Source organism: Dreissena polymorpha, chromosome 2, assembly GCF_020536995.1.
Source record: "Dreissena polymorpha isolate Duluth1 chromosome 2, UMN_Dpol_1.0, whole genome shotgun sequence".
NCBI lineage: Eukaryota > Metazoa > Mollusca > Bivalvia > Myida > Dreissenidae > Dreissena > Dreissena polymorpha.
This window is the reverse complement of record NC_068356.1, coordinates 18,240,856-18,257,673: the sequence shown is the minus strand read 5'-3', so window position 1 is coordinate 18,257,673 and position 16,818 is coordinate 18,240,856. Positions and strand designations below refer to the sequence as shown.

At 36.0% G+C, this 16,818-nt stretch overlaps 1 protein-coding gene across 4 annotated transcripts in view; it reads right to left on the bottom strand.

The window, feature by feature from the left end:
- The window catches only part of LOC127866058 (cGMP-dependent protein kinase 1-like), a 131,207-nt gene that overhangs the window by 79,023 nt on the left and 35,366 nt on the right, over positions 1 to 16,818 (bottom strand). The window contains exon 1 of one of the 4 annotated variants that reach the window (XM_052406395.1): positions 12,611 to 12,957. The exons of 2 other annotated variants lie outside the window; for them this stretch is intronic. In XM_052406395.1, the coding sequence (XP_052262355.1) occupies positions 12,611 to 12,942 (332 nt within the window). In that variant the 5' untranslated portion in view covers positions 12,943 to 12,957. Of the gene's footprint in view, positions 1 to 4,456; positions 4,907 to 12,610; positions 12,958 to 16,818 lie in introns of those variants that run through there. One more of the 4 variants, XM_052406393.1, reaches the window with a different exon arrangement.

The following is a 16,818-nucleotide window of genomic DNA, read 5'->3' as shown; positions in this document are numbered from 1 at the left end:
TGAAGGATGACCTTGACCTTGACCTTTCACCACTCAAAGTGTGCAGCTTCATGAGATACACATGCATGCCAAATATGAAGTTGCTATCTTCAATATAGCAAACGTTATTGCAAAATGTTAAAGTTGGCGCAAACAGACAGACAGACCAACGGACCAACAGACCAACAGACTGACAGGGCAAAAACAATATGTCGTAGTGGGGGACATAAAAATAAAATAAAAAATACCTACAAACAAATCATTGATATATATATACATGTATGCTCATTTTTTATTTTTTTCTATGTAAATACTTTCTTGTGATGTGTCTGATGTGATTTATTTTGAAAGATTGATTTTTTGAAAGATTGATTTTGTATCAGATATTGCATTTTTTGTATTATCATAATCATCATCGTCATCTTTATCATCGTTGTCGTCATCTTCGTCGTCGTCGTCGGAATTGATGAGGAAGTTATTGTAACATTTAACTGTATAGTTAATTTTCTTTTTTCCCTTGTATGTTCGTATGCATGTTTCAATATGTATACTTGTGTTTTGTTACTGAAGACCACATTGTAAAAAAGAAATTATTTCTTAATGTGAATTCTTCATGAAATAAAGTTATTATTATTATTATTATTATTATTATTATTAATATTATTATTATTATTATCATTATCTAGCATTAGATGAATATCAATACCAAAACACTGCAGGTAGGTCTGTCAGTTTCCAAGCATGCTCTGCAATATCTGTCACATTACGTTTATCGGAAATCGCATGTTCGTTTGACAAGAATAGGTCTTGACATGACCTAGGAAAAGAAGTTATTAAGATACTGCATATCTTTGGTGTTACAAGACAACCATCAGATACTCTTTTTAAGGAACACGAATCCTCAGGCTTATCAAATTATGTCATTATTTCCGTTGTTATATGTCGCAACATAATGATTAACATTTCATATAAATGTTACACAATTAATTAGGTATTTCATGAATGACTATCGTAATTATCAAATTTGAATTTGCAAATTTGTGTTAATATATAATTTTTCGTATCGGTAATTTTCTCACACCCGTAAAACTATATTACTTAAGAAAAATAATTAATTCTGCAAATGCTTTACTGTCTCTAAAGAATGCACAAAAAGGAGGAGCTCCATAAACATGAAAAGCGATAGATAATTAAAATAATTAGACTGCAGAATTGAAAGACACAATACAATACTAATACCTTGCTGCCAAAACGAAGGCGTATCACAAATAGTTGACTAATGTTTCTCGTGATCATAAACTGCTGAAACCATATCGAAAATATAAAGGTCGACAAATCGAAGTCAATTGTGCCTGGTCCTTGTCAAAGTTTTCAGTTGATATATATATGACACTGAGCAATTTTGTTGCAAAAGAACACACACGCAGTTATATAATTATGATACATGTATTTATTATTTTGTTACTGAAACGACTTTTTCAAACGTCTAGGAAAAGCTATTGATTTCTCTGTTAATTCAGCTATCAAAGGGACGCAAAACTACTGAATTGAAATAAACCGTTATTACTTCCCTTGAAAATGTTGTTAATCTCATCTTAAAGACATACAAGTAGCTTCACAGAAATTTTCCCACTGCCAAATGAAGTAGTTGTATCCACACAAACGCACAAAGCTCTTAAAATTGGGTTCGGACATTAGAGGAACGTGACAAAGCCAGGGTGTACGAGTGATCGGCATGATGCCCTATCCCAGGCTTATAAGCGGAGCGTCTGATCTGCGTACCCCAATATAACAATTGCAACATGTACCTATGTATGAGTCGCGTTCTCAGAAACTGGGCATACTACATGTGCGTAAACTGTCGTCCCATATTAGCCTGTGCAGACCGCACAATAAGGGACGACACTTTCCTCTTTTATCTTATTTTTTATTTAAATGAAGTCTGTTCTTAGCAAAAATGCGGACTGCGGACTGCACAGGCTTATCTGGGACGACCCTTAAGCACATTCATTAAGCCTCATTTTCTCATAACACGACTCATATATATATATCACAACTGAATCATGTGAATTCCGGTTGTATGATTTTGCTGGAAATTATGGTAAAATATAATTACGCAAATGTACGTCACTTATTTATACACGTGTATTCTATAAAGATTACGTGTTCCATTACTTATTAATTGGTTTTATAGGGACCTTTTCCCGTTTTGGTAAATTGACGAAATTAAAACAAAATGTTTCAGATTCGCAAATTTTCGTTGTAGTTATGATATTTGTTAGGAAACAGTTATATTGAACATTTACCATGCTCTAAAATATCCATTATATTCATGTTCTGAAGATTTATAAACCTGAACATTATAAAGCGTTGCAATGCGAAATGGTTGAATAATTTGGTGAGATCTGTTGTTGTCGTTATAGGTTGTGCCACTTCGAGGATTGCTTACATAAAGTATAAAAAACATGAACGAAGGTATGAGCATGGATGGCCGAGTGGTCTAAACTTTAGACTTTTACTACAAGGGTCACTTTTTTCTGTCTTTAATTTAATTCTTTTTATACAGGAGCTTTTTAGATCCAATGTTTACATTTATCAATGAAGCATTTAATGACAACTTCAATACGTGCCAAAATCTGTGAAAAGTTATAACAAGAAATTATAGTTCTATTATGCATCATATAATCGATACAATTGAAGTTTTTATAACAAAGTTATATTTTCCGATAAAGATTAACTTCTGTACCAGTGCTTTGATTACTAATTACTATGATGAATGTCATTGAAGTATACCTATAAAACAGGGACATTTCAATGAACGAAGCGCATGACCATGTGACAAACAAGGGATTCCTCCCGATTGCAGTCATTGACACGTGTGGCAGGGCAGTTCTCGGAATGATTGAATGCGCCAGCAGGACTGGCGTAATTAAACTAGAATAACCTGTCTGTATTCTCTGGTATTTCGATGAAAGAAACAAACATGTTTATTCAGATGCTTGAAAAACATTAGTGCAAATAGTTTTTAAAAACCTTCCAAAAGACACACGTCGTATTTGCTAGAACAATAACTGAGTCTACAGATGTCACTCCCTGCTGGCTCTCCGAACTATATGAGGAAATTATATAAAATTAAACACAAATAAATACATGGGAATGACAAACGCCCAGTGAACGTTATCCGATGACTTTGGTATGAATTTTCTTGTGTCAACAGTTCACTTCTTTAACATTGTTGCCTGTTATCGATACTTTGGTTCTAACGTATAGCATATTGTTAAATGTAATAAACAACAGAAACTAACTAGCGGAAGACATTGCATGGATCACTACTTGTCATTATCAATTAGAGCTCTGCAATGATCAGAGTTTTCGAAACCACATTCGACACCATAAGATTATTTACAGTTGTTATTAATAATACAACATGAATTCAGATGTAACTGAATATTTAAATTTGGACCATGCTCTGTGAAAAAGATGTTTAATGCATGTGCGTAAAGTGTCTCCCAGATTAGCCTATGCAGTCCGCACATGCTAATCAGGGACGACACTTTCCGCATTTTTTATTATATTTATTTTTTGCTACGAAGAGACTTTCTTTAAACGAAAAACATCATTACAGCGGATAAGCCTCTGTGGACTGCACAGGCTAATCTGGGACGACACGTTCTAATACGCACATTCAATAAACCCCCTTTTCCCTGAGCGCGACTAATTTGTTTTACAAAGTAAAGAAGCTTGAGCCAATCACAGGCATCGATAAGGTACTACTACACACTAAAATTGAACCACCTGCTCTTATTGCAACCTCTTATATTCATGTCAATGAAAATTAATGTATACCATATGCATACATTTTCAACAAGAGCTTTTTAGAACACAGCAAATAAAAGTCAACTTCGCATTTATAAATGAAAATGTTTGCAAGCTAATGTACTTTCTTCGGCTACAAATACGTATTTATGAAGAAAATGCTCCTCTCCCGGATAGTTAGAGTACAAAGTAACACACGTTACGTAAAATACGTCAAGCTATTTTCAAATGGATTTAAAACAAAATGCCATTAAGGTTTTTGCTTAATTCAATAGTAAACTTAACAACCCAATAACGTGAAATAATTGCTTAAAAAATCACCAAACCAATAGGATCAGTAGGTTAATATTCAAGAAGCAATGTTTCATAATCGTTTGCTAGTAGGGTGCATTTTGTTCCAGTGAATTCTGATATATGCAAGCTAGAGCCTTTTACTAAACAACGCAGTATTGCCTGTGAAATATGATGATGCCAGGGAATCTGGTGATCATAAGTATGATGATGAAAAACTTGTCTTTATGTACACATAAACATATCAATCCCGTTAGGAACAAGCATTTCTAAGTAATATACAAATCTAATACCACGTGGTTCGTCATAAAAATGTTGGCGTATTATATAATCTCTAGTTTCTCTACTCATAGTTGCAGACGATACTTACATAGTCGGTTTCGCGTATCTCTTCACATGCTTTATGTCTATGTGCATTATCCTAGCAGACGACTCCGCGGATATCGCCATCCGCTTCTGCTTGTGTCCGGCAGACTGACCGGACGCGTGGGCCGAAGCCACCTCTATTGACACTTTAACCGCGGACTTGTACTTCTCCAGTTCTTCTCGTAACGACTGGATCAACTCGTCTTTTTCGTCCATCTCCCATTCAAGCTCGTCAATGAGGTCGTCCCGCTGTCGTACTTCCTCTATCTTCTCCGCTAGTGCAGTCTGCAGCTCCCGCAGTGTACACATGGTCCTCTCCTTCACATATCCTTCCATTCTTCTGTCAGTTCACATTTGTTTCTCATACAATTAAGGCATGTATCTGTCGCACGTATTCGAGCTATTAGTTTATATATTTAAATCATCGAGAGCACACTCGCAATTAACTTTTCAAGCTAAAAGTCCTTTGAACTTAAAAGAAGACGGAATGTAACTATTTGATGTGATTCCGTAGATTCGATCAGTTGTTTATCTAACAAAACGATTACAAAACTGCAATACAATTATCGCGTGATATGTTGACAAGAAGTTGTAATGCTCTGTCTTTAAATAGCTTGCCCGAACAATATCGCGATTTTTAATGAGACAAAAATGTCAGAATATAAATGCGCAATTTTTTACCACACACTTTTATCTATACCCCGTATAACTGTCAGAACTATAAATAGCAGATAATAACTAACTCATAGCGAATTCCTTTGCAACAAAATACAACCACTGTATGTATCTCAAAATGTCACAGAGCATTTGCGCTTTGAGTTAATGAAACTAAATGTATTCGAAATAGCACAATAGTAATACTAAAAGTAATAGCATAATTATTCAGTTCCGATTCTGTCGTATATATTGCATATGAGATGACTTGTTTACCCTTGACAAAATATAACATCCCAAAACGTAAACCACATTCCATAAAAATACCCTTTTATTAGTTTGTGTTTCTATTGCAAGAACATACACATATCCAAAGTAGATATATAATATCCCAAAACGAAAACCACATTCCATAAAAATACATTTTTATTAGTTTGTGTTTCTATTGCAAGAACATACACATATCCAAAGTAGTTAATTCGTTTCCGGAACAATTTTAACGATCTATAATACACATAAATACAACCTTCCACATCCGGAAAAAAGACCAACAGTTGATGGCATCCTTTCACAACATTTGAAGAGTATGCCTTGCTCACGTAGAGATAATTAAATTTTACAATTGAGAAAGACCATCATCCTCAGCCCATGCCTCACGCTTAGTCTAATCGCTTAATGTTTATTTCACCCGATAACCCTTTTCCATTCAAATAGTTAAGAACCCACGTGGGTACGTTCATTCATCAGCAGATGCAGGATGCGTTATTTTCCGAGATGGCATGCGATCACTTCGCGGGAAATAGGTGCGCTGCGAAGATACCGCAAATGTTTAATGGATTCTATTCCGGTGCTTCATACTGCCGATGTGTATTCCCATTAAAGACAGAATATATCTCGAGTGATACATATTGATCAAAATTTAGTTTTAAATGATTTACAAAAAAAAAACATATCGTTTTTCCACACTTACCATTGTATTCACTGTTGTTATTTTTAATACTGCACTCAATAATATAAGAGTATTATATCAATTATTGATTAGTGCAACTAAACGATGTTACTTTAATTACTTTATAACTTTCACATAACGTTATTTTTAATGAAATACTCTAAAGCTCTACATATTTATATCTAGAATAATCTACTACTTTTTTCGCCAAACTCGATGTACCTGAATGATATTTCAACAAACATGACAATTTCAAAACATATTTTTATATTACTATGCCATTCGAGTCTTTCCATGACCTTAATGATCCGGTCTGAATTATTGCTATTTTACAATTATGGCTGCTATAAATAATTCTTATATAAATGACGATGAATTGTATAAATTTTTTGTGGAAATTAAAAACCATAAAACTGTTCATTCAATTCAAAAGTAAGCGTTTCAAAGCTAAGTACTTTCGAATGCATCGTAACAATTGCATGCAATGTTCTCATAAACTTATCTGAAGCACTCATGTAGGCTTAATAAAAGAGACTTAAAAAAAACTTTAAACGGATCATTTTTCAAAAAGTTGGATTTTAGCTCACATGGTCTGGCATGCACACGATTTTCAGTATATATCAAACAATACACATGTAATTTCTTCGGACGCACATCGTTTATCCATCTATTTAAATCATATTAATAATATTGAAAAATATTATTATTTGAACGTTGTAACAGCATTTGTTTAAGTGAATGTTAAGTAAGTGAACCCACGATTCTTTAGCCCTGGTGTTATCAGGCCTGACATACAAATATTAAATTGTTTCGGTTTTTTAGGAGACTTTACCAAAAGTGTTATCTTATTGTTGATAAACATATGTCAGGGTGTCTTTTCATAGTTTCTAATGGAAATATACATTACATATATGTGTAATCAGATTGTCAAACACATTTAATAATTTTGTTGGCAATATTGCATTAGAAAGCAACACTAGTGTCTTAGTTATGATCTTTTAGTTTACTTTAAGTATCAGAAGTTTAAATCAAAACTTGTTATCAGAAGCAGCTGCACAAGCAACAACTGTACGAGAAGTTGTGTTTTTAAAATTTTAAATCGGTGATATTTTTTTATTTATTCTCATTTGGTTGAACAATTTTATTCCCTAGTTGACAATCACTAATCACTAGCATCTGGGACAATTAACCGAATATAATAAACACGTCAGGAGAATAAACATTTACAAGTACCATGTGTTATGCATGTTGAAAATATTTATCTTTCTTTGAAGACGGAAGTCATAAACCTGATGCCAAATCGGATGTGGAAGCAACTGATCATATGAATCCGTTCCGCTACGCATATAACTGGATCCTGCTTTATTATGGATCTTACGTCTTACAACATGTTTAAGTTATGAGCTTGCATAGTACAAATGACAAATGGTATGCAGTTTTTGTATCAAATATATAATGTTGTTTACTCCCAGACATGTTCTCCTAGACCATGTGAATAATCTGTCAAATATACACGAAGTTACGAACGGTCATTGAACATATCTTGGTATGCTATAAGGTATGTAAGTCTCGTCATGGGAACACCGATATTTCACGAGATCTCCAAACTCCGGGTAAAGCAAAAACAAATCAGAATGGCGATATGTGTAATGTATCCTGGTACAACCTGTTTTCGACCGCTTAAGACTTATTTAGAAAACCGCTTACATCCACGAAGAGATACATGTTTAACTTGAATAACAATGAACTTGATACGCAAAGCAAAGTATGAACACATATTTTTTATAGACTTACCTGTTTGTTGTATCTTTTAATTTCACACTTCTTTTATCATGCCAAAATCGGCCATTTTTATTTTCATCCAACCTGTTTTCGACCACTTTCAGATAATTCAAGTTTTTCCAACTATTCTGCACAACAAAAGTTAGTACACAAATAAAATCATTTTAAAGTGCTTTAAACAACAGTAAATATAATCTAAAGTAATTTAAACTGCAAAAAACTGTTTTATTTTGGAACATATTTTGAACATATTTACAGTACTTGTTTAATTTTATATTCATGTTAATTGGTTGAGCACTGGGGGCACAAGAAGTTGTCTCCCATTCTGATAACTCTGATAGTTGTGCAGAAAGACAGGTGGACCAAGCCAGAACACTTGTCACACTGTCCCCATTTCACAATAACAATGTATGGCCTCTTACTTAGGTCAGGGCTAAACTTTTTGCACACAATGCATTTTTCAGAGTCTGTTATATCTTCCTCAGAACTACATGTATCGCTTTCAGTCACTGTTCTCATAACCTTAGGTTTTTTGGCACAACCAGATACACTTGGTTTTGGATTGATATTTTCTTTATTTGCATCTTTTGAACGTTTGTTACTTTGATTATGTTTATATGTCTGAATTTTGTTTAGGACTTCAGTTTCAGTAACAGCTTGTCCACCTACAACTTTGCTAAGTGTGTTTCTTTGTTTTTTTGCTGTGTCCACATTTTGCAAAATCTTGCCCCCACGCTCCTGTAAAAACTGATCTGCCTTTTCATTATTCTCCAACGGCTCAGACCCTTTACTACAAGCATCACCTGCAGCTGTAACGAGGAAACAGGTTGATGGGGCCACTTGGTGATCAGATATCACATTTTTGTTGAATGGGTAAACACCACTCTTGCGGAAGGCAGCTTGAATGTTGGTAGCTGTGAGTGTTGAGCTGTACACTTTACAAGCTAAACTGGCAACATCATATCGTGATAGTGTACGACCCCCAGATGCTCTTAAGGTGCTGTGTAGAGCTGCGTTCCAAGCAACCTCGAAGGGTCCAAAGCAGCTGACATCTAGGGGTTGCAATAGGTGGCTGCAATGAGGGGGTAATACAAAGAGGATAATATCTTCCTGTTTAGCCCATTGGATTAGGTCCAGTGAAATGTGACTACTGTGGCCATCATAAAGTATCAGGACTGGTTCATGTTGTGATCGTGGGGGTAAGTATTGTAAGACGTGCTCTTTCAAATAACCAGAGAACACCTCTGTATTAGACCATCCTGTTGGAGAAACAGTTCCATTTGTACCAGGTGTCACACCATCTAACAGACTTGGCTGCATTCTCTGACCTGGAAAAACAAAGTAAGGAGGCACTTGCTGACCTACCCCATTTACACAACCAATGACAGTTACATTTTTTCCTCTGCTACCTGTCACAGCAGGAGTTGTGCCATGCTTTGATGAGACAATTTTTGGTGGTTTGTGTTCTAGACTGAGCCCCTTCTCATCAATATTGTACAACCGATGGGGTTTTGATAATAGATCATACTTGACAAGAATTTCGTGCAATTTGTTGAAATATCGATCCACAGCATCTCTTGTCGCACATCTTGCACGGGCTATATCAAGGCTCCTTGGTTTTTTCACCATTAGTGCTGGCCACCGGTCCAAAAACTTGTACAACCATCGATCAGTAAGAGGTTTTTCTCTTGGTCTCAGGCCTAAGGTGAAGGCATAATCACTTGCAAGGTTTATAGTCTCTTGCCTGGTGTACCCAAAGCCTACCTCACCCATAGTTTGGATGTGACTTGCCAGTAGAGACTCCTGATCAAGGGTAAACAGTGGGTCAGGGCCTGGTTTCACAGTGTCAATACTAATTCTCCCATGCAACCTGTCAATAAGTGTTGTTTTGGGGACATTAAAGTACAATGCTGATTTTCTTATTGACATTTGATTGTCTTTTACAGCCATAAAGGCCCTTTGTAAGTCATCAATGTCATAGGATGACCTATAGGGGCCACGGACAGGATTAGTTTTCTGAAAATATACCAATTATGTTCTATTTTAATATGTGCAATAGAATGAATATATAGCAATTACAATCCAATTAGTTGTTATAAAATGGTTTTCTGATAAGGTTCAGTGGTTATCAAAACACCTTATTTTTTATGCGCAGTATACTACTACTACCAAACGACAATTTAGGTGGCCCTGGAGAAATATGTAAAACACCTTCGTTACGAGAGAAAAATTATCGGTCAAGTTTAAAGTGAGTGAAACCGTTCTAGAAGCTAAAGATAATTTGGGATTAGTAAAAACTGCGTAAAATGCAGCATTTCATATTAAAGTGAAACAATTTTACCTGTCGGATCTCCATTTTACGTCATTTAAACCTGGATGACATTTCACCGACACTTGTAAACAAAACTTGCGCGCGACGTCCGGAAATTCGCTTATTTTACTTATGCATGAATAATTTACCGGGGCCGGTCGAAAACAGGAAGTGGTCGAATTCGGGTTGTGACAGGATACTGGTCTAACTTCGTTAAGACTCATGTAGAATTAAGTTGAAAGAGTGAAGCTCTGGTTGCAAGCGACAGGGTTTTGCAGTTCTTTATGGACGAACTGCGTGTAATCCGCACTGGCATCCAGCCTTCGATGAAAAATACATCTTATAATATTAAGGGTAGTTATATATATCCGAATTCAGATCCGAAAATCCATAATATAGCAAAATGGTAATCGTACTCGTTATCGCAATGATTCATATTTATCCGTTTTATCCGCTTTATACTGTAATGTTCTCTTATTCGTCTCTAAAGATGTTAATGTGTGGATGTAAATTGTTAATTTGCAAGAATGTCTATAATTGCGGTTCTTGCAAAATGTTGTGTGTATTTTTCACTAGATTCACCTTGAACAAGAGGACAATGACGTGATACACTCATCGACATATCAGTGTCAAATGAGGGAATTCAAATGCGTCGTGCTCTGTGAAAAAGGGGTTTAATTCATGTGAGAGTGTCGTCGCAGATTAGACTGTGCACACCGCACAGGCTAATCAGGGACGACAATTTCCGCTTTTATGATATTTTTTTGTTTACAGAAACTATTTTCGAAGCAAATATCCAGTTAAGACGGAAGGTGTCGTCCCTGATTGGCCTATGCGGACTTCACAGGCTAATCTGAGACGACACTTAACGCACCTGCATTAAACCCTTTCTGCGCAGAGCACGGCTCAAATGCAATTATGTGGCTGCTGCTTTATTGTTTGGATAATGCCTAAAATACCACAAATTTGTATTGTTAATGTTTGAAACAGGTTGTAAATTTACTTAGAGAAAATAAATATCTATTTTACTATTCATTAAACTTTCATTAGCAATTACATGCTTAAGTTGTTCGTAATGCACAAAAATATCATCACAAGGAATCTTGAGGCAAATGCTAATGTGTTAATTTTAGTATTAAGTATTTATCGTATGTATTAAAGCTGTTTAAAAATAATATAATTAAATTAATTCATGATGTAGATACAAGAGAGCGAGCAAAACTGACAATAAGTGTTCTTGAATAAAGCGTCCGAAATCCGCACTACCCGAACAAACTGTGACGATGGCGGTAATGTATCCACACAAAAAGCCAGGATACAGGTACAGTAGCAAAATAATTTCAAAATTATAACTGATTAGAAAAGTGTAATCTCATAAATTTTCTTTTGAAATAATAAAAGTGTGTACTCTATATATTTCTTATTCGGAAAATACTTGATCTATTCATTTACTCATGTCAATAGTTGTATTCGTAATTATTTCTTAATCCAATGTACATTTTCCTTGTTACTAAAGTCTCTAAACAGATTTGTCTCAGATGATGAACTAACTTTTATTTATAAAAAACTTTGGCAGTTGGGTCGCTTTACAGGTTAGCATAAGTGGCCACTGTAAGCATGTTTTGCTCCTGTTGTCATGATTGGTTCCTGTTATCATGATTGTGTGAACTGTTGTCAGACGTATAATATACACTTATTAATCACTGTCTGATGTATCGATATTCGGATTAATAGTACATGCTATTATTGAAATGAACAATGAAAGTTACGGAAGATACCAAGACGAATACTTGTCGCTGCCAATCTGTTGAGTAGCCGAACTCAACTAAATGATTCAGAACAGATGCGGACCACGTGATATATTGGTAGATAAGCCTCAGTGACTTCAGTGACAACATTAACTATATTTAAATTTTAGTGTAATTAACATTATTGAATTAATGCGTTTTTTTCTCTTCTTTTTCGTTTGAAAATGTCGGTTGCAAAATATAATTAAACCGCTTAAATCAAAGCCGTAACACGATGTAACCAGCAGTGAATTAACCAAAATATATCTTCGTGGCATTTTAAATCCGTTAAATCTTTGTAAATGTTAAAAGATAGACTTTTACCAAATCTATCTGATGCAGTTTCCTTTTCAACGTGTTCATCGAAGAAATGCTGTCATTGATGGCCAAACATATGATCATCCTGTTTATCAAGCGGATGGACATTCCCTTTTACGAACGGCATACATGCATATAAATATTGGTGACATCACTTTAACTCGTCTGCACTAACAATATACCAAAGACATGAACGAATTGTGTGCATCATATACTAGTATGATTGCGTGAATATATATTGCTTGTCCGCATTATTGAAGGCATAATTAGCTTACGCATATATGATTTTAAGTTCTTCACGACAATGCTCGATCTATCAAACGTCCGTATGAACATCTAGCAGTAAAGAACACTTACTTTGCCGGTTTCGCGATTTTCTTAATTTGCTGATAGTCCAGCTGCATTCTGCCAGCAGACGACTCGGCGGATATTGCCACCCGCTTCTGCTTGTTTGCGGCAGACTGACCGGAAGCGTGGGTCGCCGCCGCCTCTATGGACACCTTAACCGCGGACTTGTACTTCTCTAGCTCTGCTCGTAACGACTGGATGAGCTCGTCCTTTTCGTCCAGCTCATATTCTAGTTCGTCAATGAGACTGTCACGCTGTCGCACTTCTTCAATCTTTTCCGCCAGTGCAGTCTGCAGCTCCCGTAGTGTACACATGGCCCTTTCATTTAGATACCCTTCCATTCAGAGGTCAGTTTAATATTTGAAACAAGTACAGTCAGCACATACCACGAATACGAAATATCCGTTTAAGTATGTCGGTCTTTTAAAATTACACGCGCAGGTGACTATTTCATTGTAAAACCGGCCGCGCTCTAAATAAACTTTGTTTAATTAACTTTTCCATTTGGTTTTCATAGATTCACTCCGGTGTATATGCATGGACAGTTAGCGTACGATGCTGAACATTATCAAATGATGTGTTGACAAGGGAGTACAATGTAATATCGCTTCCAGTGCTTGAAAGTGTCATGTTCGAACAATATCGCGGTCATATAATGAGGCAAACATGTCACATTACAACCGAGTCCCTTTGTACGCTTGTAATGTTCACAATACTCCATATATGTGTCAGAAATATAACAATGTCATAATTAACTCATAGCATATCCCTTGGCAATGAAATACCGCCATTTAATTTAACCCACAGAGGATACAGAAAGCATTGGCGCTTTTACTTGATTCTTTATTTAATTCAAAAGTGCAAAATATGCATCGCATCACATAGCTGTAGACGTAGTTCCGTCGTATATGACACACATGCCACAAGCTATGAGCTTTGGCAAAAATAATATCTCCAGAATGCAAACCGTATCCGAAGTTTGAAAATGTACTTAACTGCACCAGAACTTTTGAGCCGCGTTCTGAGAAAACTGGGCTTCATGCATGTGCGGAAAGTGTCGTCCGTGATTAGCCTGTGCAGTCCGCACAGGCTAATCAGGGACGACACTTTCCGCTTTTATGATATTTTCTGTTTAAAGAAAGTCTCTTCTTAGCAAAAATCTTTTTGAGGCGGAATGTGTCGTCCCTGATTAGCCTGTGCGAACTGCACAGGCTAATCTGGGACGAAACTTTACGCACATGCATTATGCCCAGTTTTCTCAGAACGCGACTTATCAAAAATATAAAACGCGCTCCCGAAACTATTGTAACGACGTATTGCAAACAAAAATAACATCTTCCACATTGGAAACACACAAAAGTTAATGACATCAACATTAACGTTATTTCCAAAATTCTTATTGTACACAACATTTAAAGAGTATGTATGCCTTGCTCATCAGCGTTAATTTCATTTTACAATGGCGTTATATCATCTTCCTCAGTCCATGCCTCACGCTAAGTAAAATATCTTAATGTGTATTTCACCCGATAACCCTTTTCCATTCAAATAGTTAAGAGCCCACGTGGGTACGTATTCACCAGCCGCTACACAATGCTTTTTTTTCCGAAACGGCATGCGATCTTTTCATAGGAGATAGGCGGCGCAGTGAAGTTTTCGCGAACGATTCCTTGATTTGGTTCTTAGGGATTTCTTCGCAATTATTAAAATTATATTTTTAAATTATTGACACTAAAAGTGTCGGTTTTCCATACCAACAGTTTTGATAATTGTCGATTTGTTTATCATTGCGCATATGAGTAATACCGGTATTTAAAATATTTGAATTGTTCAAGTAACAAGTTTACTTTATTTACTCTTCCGTTCGCCAAATTAAAGGTACCGGTATATTTATACAAAGTTAACAACTATAACGATTTTAAAACAGTTATATTTTTTCAATCAATTCATGTCTTCGAATGGCCTTCATCATCCAATCTGAAATATTTCCATCGAAATTCCCGCTGCTATATATAATCTTTATATTAATTCCGATCATACATATCCGTTTGATTGTGGTAATTAAACTCCAATAAACCTGTTACTTTGATTAGTAAGCAAACGTGTCAGAGCTACGTTCTTTCCAATGCACCGTATCAGACGCATGCTGTGTTATCATACAAATATGAGAGGCACTATGAGACATTATAAGAACTTGCAATGGATCATTTTCCCAAAAGTTGGATTTCAAAATCACCAGAGGATTGTAGTAACACATACCATAGTCGCCTTTGACAGGTGAGTTAAACATCCGTGGCCATATGTTTGCGAGGGTATTCGAGATTACTAGGTGATAACACGACCATCTCTCAGAATAATTGCTGATAATGATAAACAAGCGACCGATTGCGATGTACATGTAAAGGGAGTTCTATCATAGTCGTTGTCCATCAGATAAACACCATGTCCGATAATGAGGATGGCAACTTCTGGTTTAGGCTGATTATACACACGGTGTTAGCCGGAAGCGGCATGTTTTTTTAGGTAACTTCGTCCTAATTACTATTACATTTACTACTTTAAGTTTTGAAATATTGTTGCCAATGAAATAAGCAACGCGAACTCACATATTAGAAATGAGAACGTTATACTGGCACTTGAAATAGGGTCACGGACTTACAGATACATCTATGATAAAACTGTTATGTAAAGTATTACATGTATTCAGTAAGATTTATACGATTATCATGCACACATTCTTCAGTTGACATTTAATTTTATCTATTAATACTTATTAAATATCAAGATACGCACTTTATTCAAGTTAAACGTGTAATGCATACGTGTTATCAGCTTTCAAACTATCCGTATTGTTGTTTTTTTCGAATGTTCCGGAAGTGTAATCTTATTTTTAATTATACATTGTTTAGCGCCTTGTATTTACGTAATTAACAGCATAAAAATCCGGAATTTTATCAGGAAAAGAGAAATACGTTTAATCAGATTTTCCAACACATGAAATATTGTAAGCTGGAAGCATTGAATGAGAATATTAATAATAATAAAAATCGGTCATTTGTTATATGCAATTTAGTTTTACGATTTTAATGTCTCGTTTAAATTATTTCAAACTTAAAAACTTAACCAAGCATTTATCTGCGGAACAGGAAGTTGTTAACGTCGTGCAAAATTGGATGGACATTTTAAGTGCAAACATCAGTCCGTTTCAATTACACGCAAAATAAACAAAATGTACAGGTATTTTAAGTACACTTCCTTTGCACGAGCACATTTGGAGAGTAAAAAAACATATACATATACCTATTCTCTCTTTGAGTTATACATATAACTGGACCCTCCAAACTCTTAGAAAACGTGTAGTTAAATGATATTAAATGATTTTGCACATAACATATAATATTATGATGGTAATGTTTCTGAAATAAAGGGCATGTGAACGATGCCAATGAAACAAAGAGAATTACTGAATTACAGACCACATAGATGTTGTTGCGCAACAGTTACGCTTTTAAAAAATCTTTAATTAATTTTAATGTGACCGATGATGTTACGTACGACATATGTCTGGTCATTTATTAAAGGGAACTTCTTACATGTATAATAAATGACATGCAATTATCTACGAAAAAAACATACACTGCCCACAGGTTCTCTTTCGTTTTTAAAAACATTTTAAAGTGAATCGTTCAATAAATATAATACCCCCGTCAAACCGGACTGGCGTTCTTACTGAGTCCCAGGTCGCAGTGAGGACGCCATAGACGCCGGAGGAACGCAGTAAGGACCCAAGGCGACGCAGTGAAGACGCCGAAAATTGCTCAGGACGCGAACCCACGGCGACTACTTTGAACATGTTCAAAGCGGTCGCCGAAGTCCGGCGTTTTTACGGCGTTCTGTTAAGGACGCCATAGTCGTAGTAGGGACGTGGTAGGTTCGCCATGGACGTCGTGTGGTCGCCGCTTAAACCCACAGAAAATGATAATTGACTGCAAGGCGACCGTACGGCGACCTTATTGCGACTTAAGTACGTCCTTTGTACGTCTATTGCGTCCTCAGAACGACTATGGCGTCCTTACTGCGACTTCATTGCGTCCTTTCGGCGTCTATTGCGACCCTACAACGACTATGGCGTTCCTACTGCGATCCCAGTGCGTCTTTAGGGATGTATAAAGAACGCCGTGAGGACGCGAAGAACGCCATAAACCAGGACGCTGGTG